Below are 14,628 nucleotides of genomic sequence, written 5' to 3'. Positions count from 1 at the left end.
ACCTGTGATTTCAAAACAAATCGAGGCTCAGTTATATGGGCTTATTTGTCCAACAACCATGACTCAGAGGACTAAGAAATTTAAGAATTGTGCGGGCTTCTTTGCCCGAAAAGGATATTTATTGTACAAGTGACCGGTAACCAAAAATCATTAGGGCTTCTCTGATCAATGATTGAATGACATCATCCAGCGGTCTTTTAGTCACGCTTAGCCCCTCTGTGTCTTATAGTCACACTGAAATTTTAACCTTCAAGTTGTGTCTTGTAGTCACACTTGGTCAGTCTATTTGTGACTTGTAGTCACAATAGTTCAAATACGGTTAAAACCCAAAAGAAGTGTCCGTAAGGGTGACAGGCGACCGGTAGCTGTGGGATCCGATCCGAGTGCAGAAATATCCTTTCACGTATCCTTTCAGTTAATGATAAAACAGTATCTTTATGTTGCCAAAACTTTGCTCATTATATCATTATAATTATTGTCTTAACCATAGTTATATCAATTTATTACATAATATTTTATTTTTCCTGTGTTTTAATATCGTAGCCTGTATTGTTTTATCGCTTAAGTTTCTTACAGAATTTTTATTTATATCACACATTTTTAGATTATTAATTAATGCTGCATAAAAGTATCAATCACTCTTATTTTTATCAATTGCATGTATATTTATATGTTTTGTACAACGCCATTAAATATAATTATATAAATAGGCGTTTCATCAAATTAGCAAGTTTCACGTTTCAGGTTCAAGCTGTTCAATGATAAAACTAGTTATGAAGCATGTCGTGTAAATGTTTATAAAACCATGAAAAGAAGTAAGGATAAATAGTAGCAACAAGTCACTCATTTTTGTATTTTGAACAGTCAATACTGAATTTGAAAATATAATATAGACATTATTATGCTTTCTTCTATTAAATTGACAACATTTCTATCTTGGTAATAGTATTTTGTATTTTTTATTACAATGAAAAGGTATATACAAACATGTACAAAACGTATCGCCAATCAAATGTTCATAAACTTTGCTAGACTTTTGCTCTAAATAAAGTTTGAAGCAACTAAATGACTAGCCTTTGAAGACAAGTAATTAACTGTATTATTACAAATTAAACAAAAGTATCTTTTCCTATACCAATCCATAAAAAGTATTTGGAGAGTCAGTACATTTCTAACATATTATTTTTCCTGAAGGATGCTCAATATGAAATGTTAAACATGGAATAGAGGGTAAGCCACCCGGTTTGTGAATGCTGTAACCTTGATTGAAATGGTCTACCACACGTAACTACCATACTGTGCATATTGCAATATACTGCAGTGAAAAAAGGTAAATCCTTGAGCAAAATTGTTATCATATCCACATACATAAAATTAGCTATTACAGCCATCACTGTATCGTTGGTCCAACACACAATAATTCTAGTTCAACAAGCAGTCACTACAATATCAATGTAGTTTTGGTCTACCCTTAGCAAAACGGCTTTTCATTTCGGCTGCATCATCATAGATGCTCAAAGCCCAATTTTTGGCCCTCTTATTTCCTGTCCTTGAGAACCATCATGGCTGCCAGTCGCCCTGGTGACCCCATGACTCCGCCCCCTGCAAACAAAATATATACGTCTCACTCTGGATAAACAGGGCTTAATGCATGTGCGTAAAGTGTTGTCCCATATTAGCCTTTGCTAATCAGCTACAACACTTTGTACTTTTATTGTGTTTTGTTTTAAGTAAGTTTCTTTTTAGTGACAATCCGGTTCAGGAAGAAAGTATTTTCCCTGATTAATCACTAACAGAAACCTTCACAGATTTCAACTTTAATAAGACTATCATCGCCACTACTACCCATACTGTATATCTATCCTTAAAACGAAAAAAATTATCATCATTATTTTCATCATCCACAGCAGCAGCATCATTACTTAGATGGTCTCCAATACCGCACAGATATAGTCTCCCTCAAAGGTGGCCTGTATTTGCACAACAGAAGAATCATGTATGGCTATAACCTACACTACTACATCACCATCATCATTGTCACCTGAAGCAGCAGCAGTGATATTACCTGGATGAGCTCCACTACCACACAGATATAGTCCCCTCACAGGTGACCTGTAGTTACACATGGCTGGCATCGGGCGACTCATGTACAGTTGGTCCAGGGACATGGCCCCATGGAAAATGTTCTGAAAAATACATAATGGTTAAAAATCTACATTGAAGACTTAAAATTCTCTTCTAAACCTCATGGATTAGACTTTGATATAATAATAGTTTCATGTAACATAGATCTATTATAGTTTCATTGTAACCTAGATCTATATTAGTTTAATTGTAACCTTGATCAATAATAGTTTAATTGTAACCTAGAACAATACGAACTTTTAATTGTAACCTAGATCTATAATAGTTTCATTGTAATCTAGATCTTTAATTAATTTGATACCAATTCATTTTTGGGGTTTTATTTTTTCTAACAAATTTGCTATTTTCTAATAAAATATCTTATGTTAAGCTATACCCACTTGCATCTCTTTCATGTCTTTGTAAAGCCCTATTGTAAAATAAAATATCATATATGGTGTTACAGAACAAGAGGGCCATGATGGCACTGTTTCGCTCCACTGTTTTTTCTTTGCGAAAAAAACGTGTATTGCGCATGGGTTGAAATGTACTCAAGCATGTGACTTTCTCTTTCTATCCCTCGTCCCACTGGGCGCTTAAAGTTGGAAGGGTGAGCATTTTTATATATGGAAAAAGTTACTACCGTGTTAACTAAACAGACAAAAAAGCCCGGGAATTGTTGCACAGGTCCTTTGCTTATAACGTAGGTACATTTATCTCTCCAAAAGATATTGTCGTTCTTTCTATTTCACATATTTTTAGATGCTGAAGATAAAATCTACGCATTTGATTTGAAACAGATTCACAAGACCCATAGGAATCAAAATGCCTTAACCCTTTACCAAACAACACATTTTGGACTTTCCCAATTTAAAAGAGGTTGCAGACGTCAATTGAATTACAAGAGGGCCATGATGGCCCTGAATCGCTCACCTGACTCATTAAGATCAGATGAAAACTATGACTTCTATTGTCTACACAATGTTTTTCTATGATTTGACCTAGTGACCTAGTTCCTGACTCTAGATGACCCAAATACAATCCCAATCCAGATTTCATCAAGATAAACATTCTGACCACAGTTCATAAATATTGGATGAAAACTGTGACCTCTATTGTCAACACAAGGTTTTTCTATTTATTTGACCTAGATTTTTACCCCAGATGACCCAAATACAATCCCACCCAGATTTCATCAAGAATTCTGACCAAATTTCATAAAGGTTGGATGAAAACTGTGATCTCAAATGTCTACACAAGGTTTTTCTATTATTTGACCTAGTGACCTAGTTTTTGTCCCCAGATGACCCAAATAAAATCCCAACCCAGATTTCATCAAGATAAACATTCTGACCAAATTTCATAAAGATTGGATGAAAACTGTGACCTCTATTGTCTACAGAAGGTTGTTCTATTATTTGACCTAGTGACCTTGTTTCTGACCCAAGATGACCCAAATACAATCCCAAACCGGATTTCATCAAGATAAACATTTTGACCAAATTTCATCAAGATTGGATGCAAACTGTGACCTCTACTGTCTACACAAACAAATTGTTGACGGACGGACGCACGGACAAACGCAGGCACGCACAACGGACGCCGGACATCACACGATCACATAAGCTCACCGTGTCACTTCATGACAGGTGACCTAAAAATATGTGTCGGAGATAAACATGAACAGTTGTGGTTAAAATCCCATAGAAACAAGGGCTGTTTGTAAAACATGCATGCCCCCCTATATGGGCTATAAGTTGTAGTAGCAGCCATTGTGTGAATACGTTTTTTGTCACTGTGAATGGTGATGGTGGTGGTGGTGGTGGTGTAGTAGTAGTAGTAGTAGTAGTAGTAGTAGTAGTAGTGGTAGTAGTAGTAGTAGTAGTAGTAGTAGTAGTAATAGTAGTTGTAGTAGTAGTAGTAGTAGTAGTAGTAGAAGTAGTAGTAGTAGTAGAAGTAGTAGTAGTAGTAGTGGTAGTAGTAGAAGTAGTAGTAGTAGTAGTAGTAGTAGTGGTAGTAGTAGTAGTAGTAGTAGTAGTAGTAGTAGTGGTAAAAGTAGTAGTAGTAGTGGCAGTAGTAGTAGAAGTAGTAATAGTAGACGTGGTGGTGGTGGTGGTGGTGGTAGTAGTAGCACTAGTAGTAGTACTAGTAGTAGTAGTAGAAGTAGTAGTAGTAGTAGTAGTAGTAGTAGTAGAAGTAGAAGTAGTAGTAGTAGTAGTAGTAGTAGTAGTAGTAGTGGTAGTAGTAGTAGTAGAAGTAGTACTAGTAGTAGTAGAAGTAGTAGTAGTAGTAGTAGTAGTAGTAGTAGTAGTAGTAGTAGTAGTAGTAGTAGTAGTAGTAGAAGTAGTAGTAGTAGTAGTAGCAGTAGCAGTTGCAGAAGCAGTAGCAGCATTACAAGACCAATACTTAAGAATGATCAAATGGGAAAAGGTAACCTAGCACTGGCAGTAAATATGGGGCTCATTTACAGGTCAGATTTGGAATCTCTGCTGTAAAATGAGATTTTGAATGAATTAAAGGGAGGCAAATCTGTAATAAAAAGAACATGCATAAACCGTAGTTGTTTCCCTTGTTTGAACCATACTAAATCCTTACAAGTTTGGAAAGAATTGGATGAAAAATTTGGACTTCATTGCATAAACACCATTTTCTCAATTCAAGGGGAGGTAATTCTGTACTTCATGGACCAATAATGCTCATTTTTTGTAGGGTTCGTGTCCTCATTGATATAAAGACACTGTGCAAATTTGGAAAGGATCGGACAAAAAATGTGGAAGATTTTTGAAAGTTTTCACAAAATAGGCAAAAACGAATAAACATGCAAAGTTCAACGAGCTCCTGCGGCCATTTTTTTTGACGAATCAAATTTCTTTGAACAACTTTTCAGGGACCTTCAAAGGTCATCCCTGTGAAATTTTTTGAAAATCTGATGAGCGGTTTTGGACAAGAAGATTTTTTAAGGTTTTTACCATATATGGTCATGGCAGCCATCTTGGTTATGTGATCAAATTTTTTTTAACAATTCTTTTGTCCCATGACCTAGGGATGCTCCACATGAAATTAAGTTGAAATTGGCTCAATGGTTTAGTAGAAGAAGATGTTTACAAATTGTTTACAGACAGACGGACGGACGGACGGACACCGGACGCTGAGTGATCACAATAGCTCACCTCGAGCTATCGCTCAGGTGAGCTAAAAATGGAATATGAAGGAAATGATCAGGTAGGGTAGAAATAATTGTAATAAAAGGAAAAATTGCTCATCAACCCACACATCCCTAAGACCAACAGGCCTGAGAATATTATGATCATCTAAAGATTATTTCTTTATATTTATAAATGTATTTAATTAAGTAATACATTTGACTTCTAAGATCATTTCATAACTTATATTAAGAAAATTATAAAATGGTCAGAAATATATATGGATTGTTGAGCAATTGACAATCATTTCAACAATTCATGATCAGTCACGATTCACAAATGGAACAATGAATCATAAGTTATTAAAAAGCAGCATATACGATAGTTAAGAACATTACACTTCATTAATTTCAACACCTTCTCTTGGATACAAAGTTTGAGTTTACCGTGCAGTATCATATATTGACTTTCCTTGAAATAATTATGTTCATGGAAGTTGTGTTTTTAAAATCAATAATATATTATTAAACTGGTTTTAACTCTACAAAAAAGACATGAAATTAACATGTCATCCAAAATATTTTCATCCGGATATATGGTTACTTTCGACATATTTAAATAAAACCCGACTTTTTTCAGTTTATAAGAAAAACATTCATAACACATGTTCTTACTTCAATGCCTTTGTATGCAGTCACCATCTGACCTAAAATGGCACTAAATGACAGGGTTTTAACTCATGTTTACAAGATGTTGATGTTGTTGTTGGTCACAGCCAAACGGCCGCAGTAATTTCCACTGGTAAACGTCATATGTTCAGTTTTGTGACCCCCGGGCCGGGTCAATTTTGAGCCCAGGGGAATAATTTGAACAAATTTGGTCGAGGACTATTAGATATCACTACATACCAAATTTAGTAGCCCTAGGCTCTATAATTAAGAACAAGAAGATTTTTAAAGTTTGCACAAAATAGGCCTTATTTAAGCATATGTTCATTTTTGTGACCCCTGGGGCAAGGTCAAATTTGTTCCTAGGGGCATAATTTGAACAAACTTAGTAGAGAACTATTAGATGTCACTACCTACCGAATTTGGTAGAAATAGGCCCAATGGTTATGGACAAGAAGATTTTTATAGTTTGCACAAAATGGGCCCAATATAAGCATATATTCATTTTTGTGACCCCTGGGGAACGGTCAAATTTGATCCCAACGGCTTGATTTGAACAAACTTGGAAGAGGACTATAAGATGTCATTACATACCAAATTTGGTAGCCCTATGCAATACGGTTATGGACAAGAAGTTTGCACAAAAAAGGCCATATATCAGCAAATTTTCGATTTTTTGACCCCCCAGGGCAGGGTCAAATTTGACCCCAGGGGCAAAATTTGAACAAACTTGGTAGAGGACTATTGGATGTCACTACATAGCAAATTTGGTAGCCCAAGGCCCAATGGTTATGGACGAGAAGATTTTTAAAGTTTTCACAAAATAGGCCTTATATAAGCATATTTTCAATTTTTTGACCCCCCCGGGGCAGGGTCAAATTTGACCCCAGGGGCATAATTTGAACAAACTTGGTAGAGGACTATAAGATGTCACTACATACCAAATTTGGTAGCCCTTGGCCCAATGGTTATGGACAAGAAGATTTTTAAAGTTTTCACAAAATAGGCCTTATATAAGCAAATTTTCAATTTTTTAACCCCCCGGGGCAGGGTCAAATTTGACCCCAGGGGCATAATTTGAACAAACTTGATGGAGGACCATAAGATGTCACTACATACAAAATTTGGTAGCCCTAGGCCCAATAGTTATGGACAAGAAGATTATTAAAGTTTGCACAAAATAGGCCTTATATATGCAAATTTTCAATTTTTTAACCCCCCGGGGCAGGGTCAAATTTGACCCCAGGGGCATAATTTGATCAAACTTGGTAGAGGACTATAAGATGTCACTACATAGCAAATTTGGTAGCCCTAGGCCCAATGGTTATGGACAAGAAGATTTTTAAAGTTTGCACAAAATATGCCTTATATAAGCAAATTTTCAATTTTTTAACCCCCCGGGGCAGGGTCAAATTTGACCCCAGGGGCATAATTTGAACAAACTTGGCAGAGAAGTATAAGATGTCACTACATTGCAAATTTGGTAGCCCTAGGCCCAATGGTTATGGACAAGAAGATTTTTAAAGTTTGCACAAAATAGGCCTTATATAAGCAAATTTTCAATTTTTTAACCCCCTGGGGCAGGGTCAAATTTGACCCCAGGGGCATATTTGAACAAACTTGGTAGAGGACAATAAGATGTTGCTACATACCAAATTTGGTAGCCCTATGCCATACGGTTATGGAGAAGAAGATTTTTAAAGTTTGCACAAATAGGCCTTATATAAGCAAATTGTCAATGTTTTGACCCCCCGGGGCAGGGTAAAATTTAACCCCAGGGGCATAATTTGAACAAACTTGGTAGAGGACTATAAGATGTCACTACATAGCAAATTTGGTAGCCCACGGCCCAATGGTTACGGACAAGAAGATTTTTAAAGTTTGCACAAAATAGGCCTTATATAAGCAAATTTTCAATTTTTTGACCCCCTGGGGCAGGGTCAAATTTGACCCCAGGGGCATAATTTGAAGAAACTTGGTAGAGGACTATAAGATGTCAATACATACCAAATTTGGTAGCCCTAGGCCTAATGGTTATGGACAAGAAGATTTATAAAGTTTGCACAAAATAGACCTTATATAAGCAAATGTTCAATTTTTTGACCCCCTGGGGCAGGGTCAAATTTGACCCCAGGGGCATAATTTGAACAAATTTGAAAGGGGTTCACCACAGGAACATTCCTGAGAAATATCATCAGATTTAGACCAGTAGTTTAGGAGAAGAAGATGTTTAAAGAAAAAGTTAACGCACGCACGGACGCACGCACACACGACGGACACAGGACCATGACATAAGCCCCGCTGGCCTTTAGCCAGTGGAGCTAAAAATGACATTTATCCCACTTTAACAGCGAATTTGGTTGATTAAAGCCCCGTTGATTAAATATCATCTATAATCAACGGAAGGAAATGACGTCAATATTTCGACGAAATGACGCCATAAATCCAGCGAAATTATCCAGTCAAACTAATTCTGTTTAAATAAAAAGGTTTACTTAATTAAAAGTGGGATAAATAGAATAATAGATTAGTGTTGATTACAGATCAGGTTCGTCATGCTCAGCACGAAATAGAAAAAGCACTCGCCAAGGCTCGTGCTTTGTGTTAACTAAGCCTCGCATGATAAACCTGATCTATAATCAACACCAACCCATTATTCTCTATTTAATAGATCAGCCTTAAAAATGTATAAACAACCTCATATTAAATTGTTATTGCTTTATGGGAACAAATGGCGATGAGTGTTCTAATAAAGTCACAGTGGCATTCTCTTTGTCAAACAAATAAATAAAATGCAATGAAATCAGATGGAATTAGGATAAGTATAGACTTTTAAATGAAAGATGTAAGAAATTAATATCTTTGACATGAGAATAATAATAAAACTGAGAAAAAATGATATTTTTATTTTGATCAAACCAACAATACAAAAATTTTCCATAATAGGTATATGTAAATTCAAGTGCTCTGCTGCTATTATAGAAATGCAAAAAGTAATTGAAGTTAAACTAGAAGAATCAGTGTTTTGCCAGATAAAAACAACAACCTCATACGGCTTTTTAAGAGTCTATTGCTAATTCAGTTCAAACAAATTTGTTGTACTGATGAGATTCAGACGTGAACACTGGATAAGTGTACACCTTTTTCATGTCATAAGGAGTACAGCCACATACAAGTTATGCATAAAAAATAATAACGGAATAATGGAAGAGTTATGGTTCTTGTCATTACACTTACTCTCAATGTGAGATTCCCCCTAACATTTATACAGTTTTGACGCTTTACCACTGAGGTACGTATTTTAACGCATATGTGGTCTCTTAGAAAGTTACATTTAATTAAAGACCAATCTAACTAGATTCAAGTTTTCAAGGCTTCATTTCCAACCCTTTGATACTGATGAGCAGCAAGCAGTATAAAACCTGAACAGACTGTTCTAGTTTTATGCTGTTTGCATATAGCCATTTTCACGTTTCTTCTAAGTGAAAAAGGGTTAACTTGCTGAATTATGCCCCAGACTGAAAAACAAGGGCCAAACAAATAAATGTATTCAAGTATATTCATCCCCTATTACAACAATGTCTAGGATATGAGTAATGTAGGCTTCTCAATTGGCATTGAAAAGGATGAAATGGCCACATTTAGGACTTGGAAAATATTTAGTGATTATGTGCCTTATCATACAAGAATAATCTAAGTAGGTTGCATAACTATATCAAGACAGGGTAAACATAGAGAGGATGCCATGGTGTGTTTGCTTTCAAGCCCACTCTTAAGTTCATTTCCCGGGTAGAACCATTACGAACCATTACGGACTAGAGTGCACATATAAACATAACCATTTCAGTGCATTGTGCTTTAACAATACATAAGGTTCTAACTAGGCAAAAACACATAGATCTATTAACTTGCAAAAACATTTGAAACAAGGGACAAAATTGTCACAAAACCAGGTTTTCATTGTGAAAAAAAATCTGATAAAGGGAGACAACTCAAACTGAACTTTTGAAATGAACAAACAAAATTAACCCCCTTTGTAAGTTTGTTTTAAAATAAATCTATTTTTAGTCGTGGCGACCTTGACATTGGAGATATTGACGTGATTCTTTCGTGCGACACACCGTCCCATGATGGTGAACAAATGTGCCAAATGATTTTAAAATCTCATAATGAATGACATAGTTATAGCCCAGACAAGCTCATTTATGGCTATTTTTTACCTTTGAACTCAAAGTGTGACCTTGACCTTGGAGATATTGACGTAATTTTTTCGCGCGACACACCGTCTAATGATGGTTAACAAATGTGCCAAATGATTTTAAAATCTCACAATGAACAACAAAGTTATGGCCCGGACAAGCTTGTTCCGCCCGCCTGCCAGCCAGCCCGCCAGCCAGCCAGCCAGCCCGCCCGCATTCGCCAATCTAATAACCAGTTTTTTCCTTCGGAAAACCTGGTTAATAAAAGCAAGCAAGAAAGGAATCCCCTATGTATGAAGAACTTTTCAATATACGACCCTCAGATTGCATAATACCTGTATCTTTATTTGTAACATTATTATTGCCACATTATTATTTTCTTATTTATTGTTAAACCTAATGAGTGTAATCAAAAGAAACAAAATCTTGGGCAAACTCTCGCATTTCTATGTAAGGGATTTTCAAATTTCATGTTGATAACTAATGTACTTTAAAATGATTTGTTAAATACTGTTGAATGATTACTTCCATATTTTACAAATATTTTATGTACTTATTAATGATTTCTATAGGACTTTTAAATAATTTTACATGTTCTTTTGAATAATATGTTACATGTAAGTGAAAATCTTATTTTTGAAATAGTGAAAATAAAAGGTTACTGTAGCCATAATCCAGTCAACACCCTTAATGGGTACACACAGTTTCATGACCAACATTTTAGTTATTTCAGATTTTTAGAACAGAAAGGTTGATGGATGGACATACAGACCATAAATCTTAAGTCCCCTGAAATGTTACACTGTGAAAGCCTGGAAAAATCAATTTATAGATTTGAGAGGTGTTCTGGGAAAACTAGGCCTAATGCATGTGTGTAAAGTGACAACCCTGATAAGCCTGTGAATTCTGCACAGGCCAATCATTATCAGGGACGACGATTTCTGTTTTAAAGGAATTTTTCATTGTAAGGTTATCTTCTTCTGATTCAACAAATATCCAGTCTAAGCAGAAATTGTAGTACCTGATAAGCCTGTGCACACATGCATTGAGCTCAGTTTTACCCAAACACTGCAAAAATAATAAAAACAAAAGTTCTTTCTAACCCCTCCAGTGAGGCCAAACACCCTTTCAAGGTCAGGAGGGGTCAGGATATCTCGACCTACAACACTGTCCTTGAACCCTGGAGCGTAGTCTTCTATACAGTCAAACACTGCAAATAAATGAGTCTCGTTTTGGGAAAACTGGGCTTAATGCATGTGCATGAAGTGTGTGTGCAGACTGCACAGGCTAATCTGGGAAGACACTTAACCCACATTCATTATGTACACTTTCCCCAGAACAACATTTAAATATATACAAACATTTCAGAAAGAGTGATATTTAGTACATGTAAGTGACTAACAAATAAAAAGAGAAATATATACAGAAAAAGAGGAATAAAAACAGACACTTGACATTATGAACAAAAATTTCCTTATTGTTGACCTGACAAGAAAACCATATATACTTACATTTTCTTGTCCTATAACCTATAATTTATGCTTATGTTTGTAGCAAAGGAATTGATATTGAGACAAGACAAATCATTTTGGTTAAAACATGACCTTTGACCTTCTGCATTAGTCAATGGAAATGGCAAACTATCAAGGCAGAAAATAATCCAAATCCACCAAACATAATGCAGAACAGGGTTTAATGCATGCACATTAAGTGTTGTCCCAGATTGGCCTGTGAAGTCTACATAGTCTAATCAAAGACAACACTTTCCGCCTTAAATGGATTTCCTCTATTAAGAGATTTACTTAGAAAAACAAAAACGTGAAAGTGAAAAGAGTCATTCCTGATAAAAGGCTATAGGCTAATACTTCACGCACACTCATCAAATCCTGTTTTCTTATAAAAGGCTCAAATTGATAAACGTCTAGGTAGCTAATTAACCAAGATTTGGACCTTTTGAATTAATCATTTGAGTTAGCAGCTTTAAACACAGACAATAATCCAATTCTACTGAAAATAATGCTTATGAACCAACCAATGTCAGCGTATGTATTTCTCTCCTCCTCAGACCAAGTTCTTCCATCGGCCAGTGTGTAGGGTGTGTACTGAGTGAACAGCAGCACCACATGGTGACCTGGCGGGGCCAAGGTCGGGTCGAGGCTGGACGGGATGGTCAACTCGATCATTGGACTGGAAAAAAAATTCATATACATTACATACATAATTACTTAGTTAATGTTCTTAGAGATTTGATTGCTCTAGCTCCATGAAATTGTGAGTTATTAACAACAACAAAATGTGGGAAGGACAAAAGAAAATCTAAATGCCCCATCACCATCACTTATAAATAGGGGGGCATATAAATATTTAAACCAATGTAACCTTTCTGAATAAGATCTGATTTTATCCTAAGCTTTAAAACATATTTTTTGTTTAAACAACTCAAACTGTTTTGACTACTGGTAAGTACACATTTTAGCCTTAGCTTAAACACAAATTTTTGTCTTGTTTAAACCACTCCTACCGTTTTGAGTAAGTTCCCATTTGTGCTTTAAAGTACGCCTCCCCAATATTCTTAGAATCCTCACAATTCAGATGAATGGTACAGCGATGATGGGGCATGACAGCATTACTGGAGGAGTTAGGATCCGCCTTGAAGTTGGGTATTTTGTTCACTGCCACTGAGAGATGGAAAAATGGTACTTATGTGGGTAAATGAGCCTCGTTTTGGAAAACCAGTTTTAATGCATGTCATAAAGACTCTTTATGAGATATAATATATACGCTCCGTGATGTGCGTACATTGTCATCCCAGATAATCATGTGCAGTCTGCACAGGCTTATCAGGGACGACACATTTCACCAAAAGTGGATTTTGGTTTACCAAAGACTTTCTTTAAAACAACAATTTTGTTAATGTGAAAAGTGTTGAGATGGAAATATAGTACATTTAAAAGGGTTTACAAGTCATAAATAGTAAACCATAAATAGTATATATGAGGCTTGCTCTTAAACAAGAGCACCGCATAACAGGTGCCAACGCTCGGCTGCGAAAGCTTGTCAGAATTTTATATTTTTTTTAGAGATTACAGTGACCTTGACCTTTGACCTAGTGACCCAAAACTGGGTGGGGCGTGTAGAAATCATCAAGGTGCATCTACGTATGAAGTTTCAAAGTTGTAGGTGGAAGCACTTTGATTTTAGAGCCAATGTTAATGTTTTAGCACGACGCCTACGGTGGACGGCTGACGGCGGATGACGAGCTGGCTATGACAATAACTCGGGGTTTTTCCGAAAACAGCCGAGCTAAAAATGGGGTTTAATGTATGTGCGTAAAGTGTTCTCCCAGATTAGCTTGTGCAAGGACTGATCTGACCCACTTTATGCACATGCATTAAACCGCTTTTACCAACACAAGGCTAATTAACAATATGGATTTGAATATCAGAATCCTATTCAGTGAATTTCAAAAGTCAACCAGTTCATTTACCCTTTGATTGTAGAAATTATAGACAGTTTGGTACAAAATTAGTTTAGACCTATTTATTTTAGCTCAATAACCTTGAAAACCATTAGCTTTCAGAGACACTCTTGTTTCCATTTCCTGTAAAGAACCAGTACTTTATGGCTTTGGAAAGATACCTAGAATGCTTCCAGATTTGAGGATCAAACCTGTGACATGTTTGTCACTAAGCCGACACCATATCAATTCCACCACAACAGCTTTAATAATGCCCCTGAAAAGGCTTTGGCAGTGACAGCTGCATTAACTTTTAAAGTTTTGATAAAATCTTTAAAGTTAAAGTAGAGAGAAGTAAAAGAAGCAAATAAGCACATTAAAATATGAATTTCTGTACTATATCTCAAATCTTACAAACATTTCATTTTTGAAGGGGACTTATCTGACACACCGAGATATTGTTTATTCCCTTATACTGCCTTCATGTGTATGAAAGTTTGTATGAAACATTTGATGTTTTTTTTTTAAATTTATAACAATACTATAAACATTTATTTCCGTTACCATTTATTTTTGTCACTGGTGACTCATAATTGAGCTGTTTCAACTCTGACATCATTCCTTCAGGTAGCACATTCTGTTGTTCAATAAACAATCAACAGGCAATTTAAGCATAATTAAATGCAAGGGTCTCAAGTGGAAAGTTTAATGATAATCCATGTTGGAAACATAGCATTTGGATTTGTTAACAAATACTGTGCAAGAATTAAACAAAATGGACACAAAATAGAAATTATGAAATTCTTTCAGATTGTGTTTATGAAATAAGTTAAAGAAACTACATGCACAGCCCATACTAGATGTATTTTTTTTAATTAACTGTTGAAAAAACTCAAAATATAAAATCAACAAGACTATTGCCAAGCAATATAGTCCCCTACTGGCTCCACCATTGTCAGAAATTCCACCATTGTCAGAATTTTTGTTGTTGCCATAGCAACCAGAATTTTTGACGTAGGAACAAAATGAAATGACGT

The 14,628-nt window shown here is 35.8% G+C and overlaps 1 protein-coding gene across 4 annotated transcripts in view; it reads right to left on the bottom strand.

The window, feature by feature from the left end:
* Window positions 1-1,137: 1,137 nt before the first annotated feature.
* LOC127837013 (pyridine nucleotide-disulfide oxidoreductase domain-containing protein 2-like) overlaps window positions 1,138-14,628 on the bottom strand; it is a 36,189-nt gene continuing 22,698 nt past the window's right edge. For all 4 annotated transcript variants that reach the window (XM_052363705.1, XM_052363707.1, XM_052363709.1 and 1 more), the window contains 6 exons: window positions 14,156-14,228; window positions 12,656-12,812; window positions 12,167-12,321; window positions 11,238-11,344; window positions 2,066-2,186; window positions 1,138-1,602 (listed from right to left, as the gene is read on the bottom strand). In XM_052363705.1, coding sequence (XP_052219665.1) covers window positions 1,538-1,602; window positions 2,066-2,186; window positions 11,238-11,344; window positions 12,167-12,321; window positions 12,656-12,812; window positions 14,156-14,228 — 678 coding nt within the window. In that variant the 3' untranslated portion in view covers window positions 1,138-1,537. The remainder of the gene's footprint in view (window positions 1,603-2,065; window positions 2,187-11,237; window positions 11,345-12,166; window positions 12,322-12,655; window positions 12,813-14,155; window positions 14,229-14,628) is intronic.

This window comes from Dreissena polymorpha, chromosome 7 (genome assembly GCF_020536995.1).
Source record: "Dreissena polymorpha isolate Duluth1 chromosome 7, UMN_Dpol_1.0, whole genome shotgun sequence".
Classification (NCBI taxonomy): Eukaryota; Metazoa; Mollusca; class Bivalvia; order Myida; family Dreissenidae; genus Dreissena; species Dreissena polymorpha.
The sequence above is the reverse complement of the archived record's forward strand: the minus strand, read 5'-3'. Positions and strand labels throughout refer to the sequence as shown.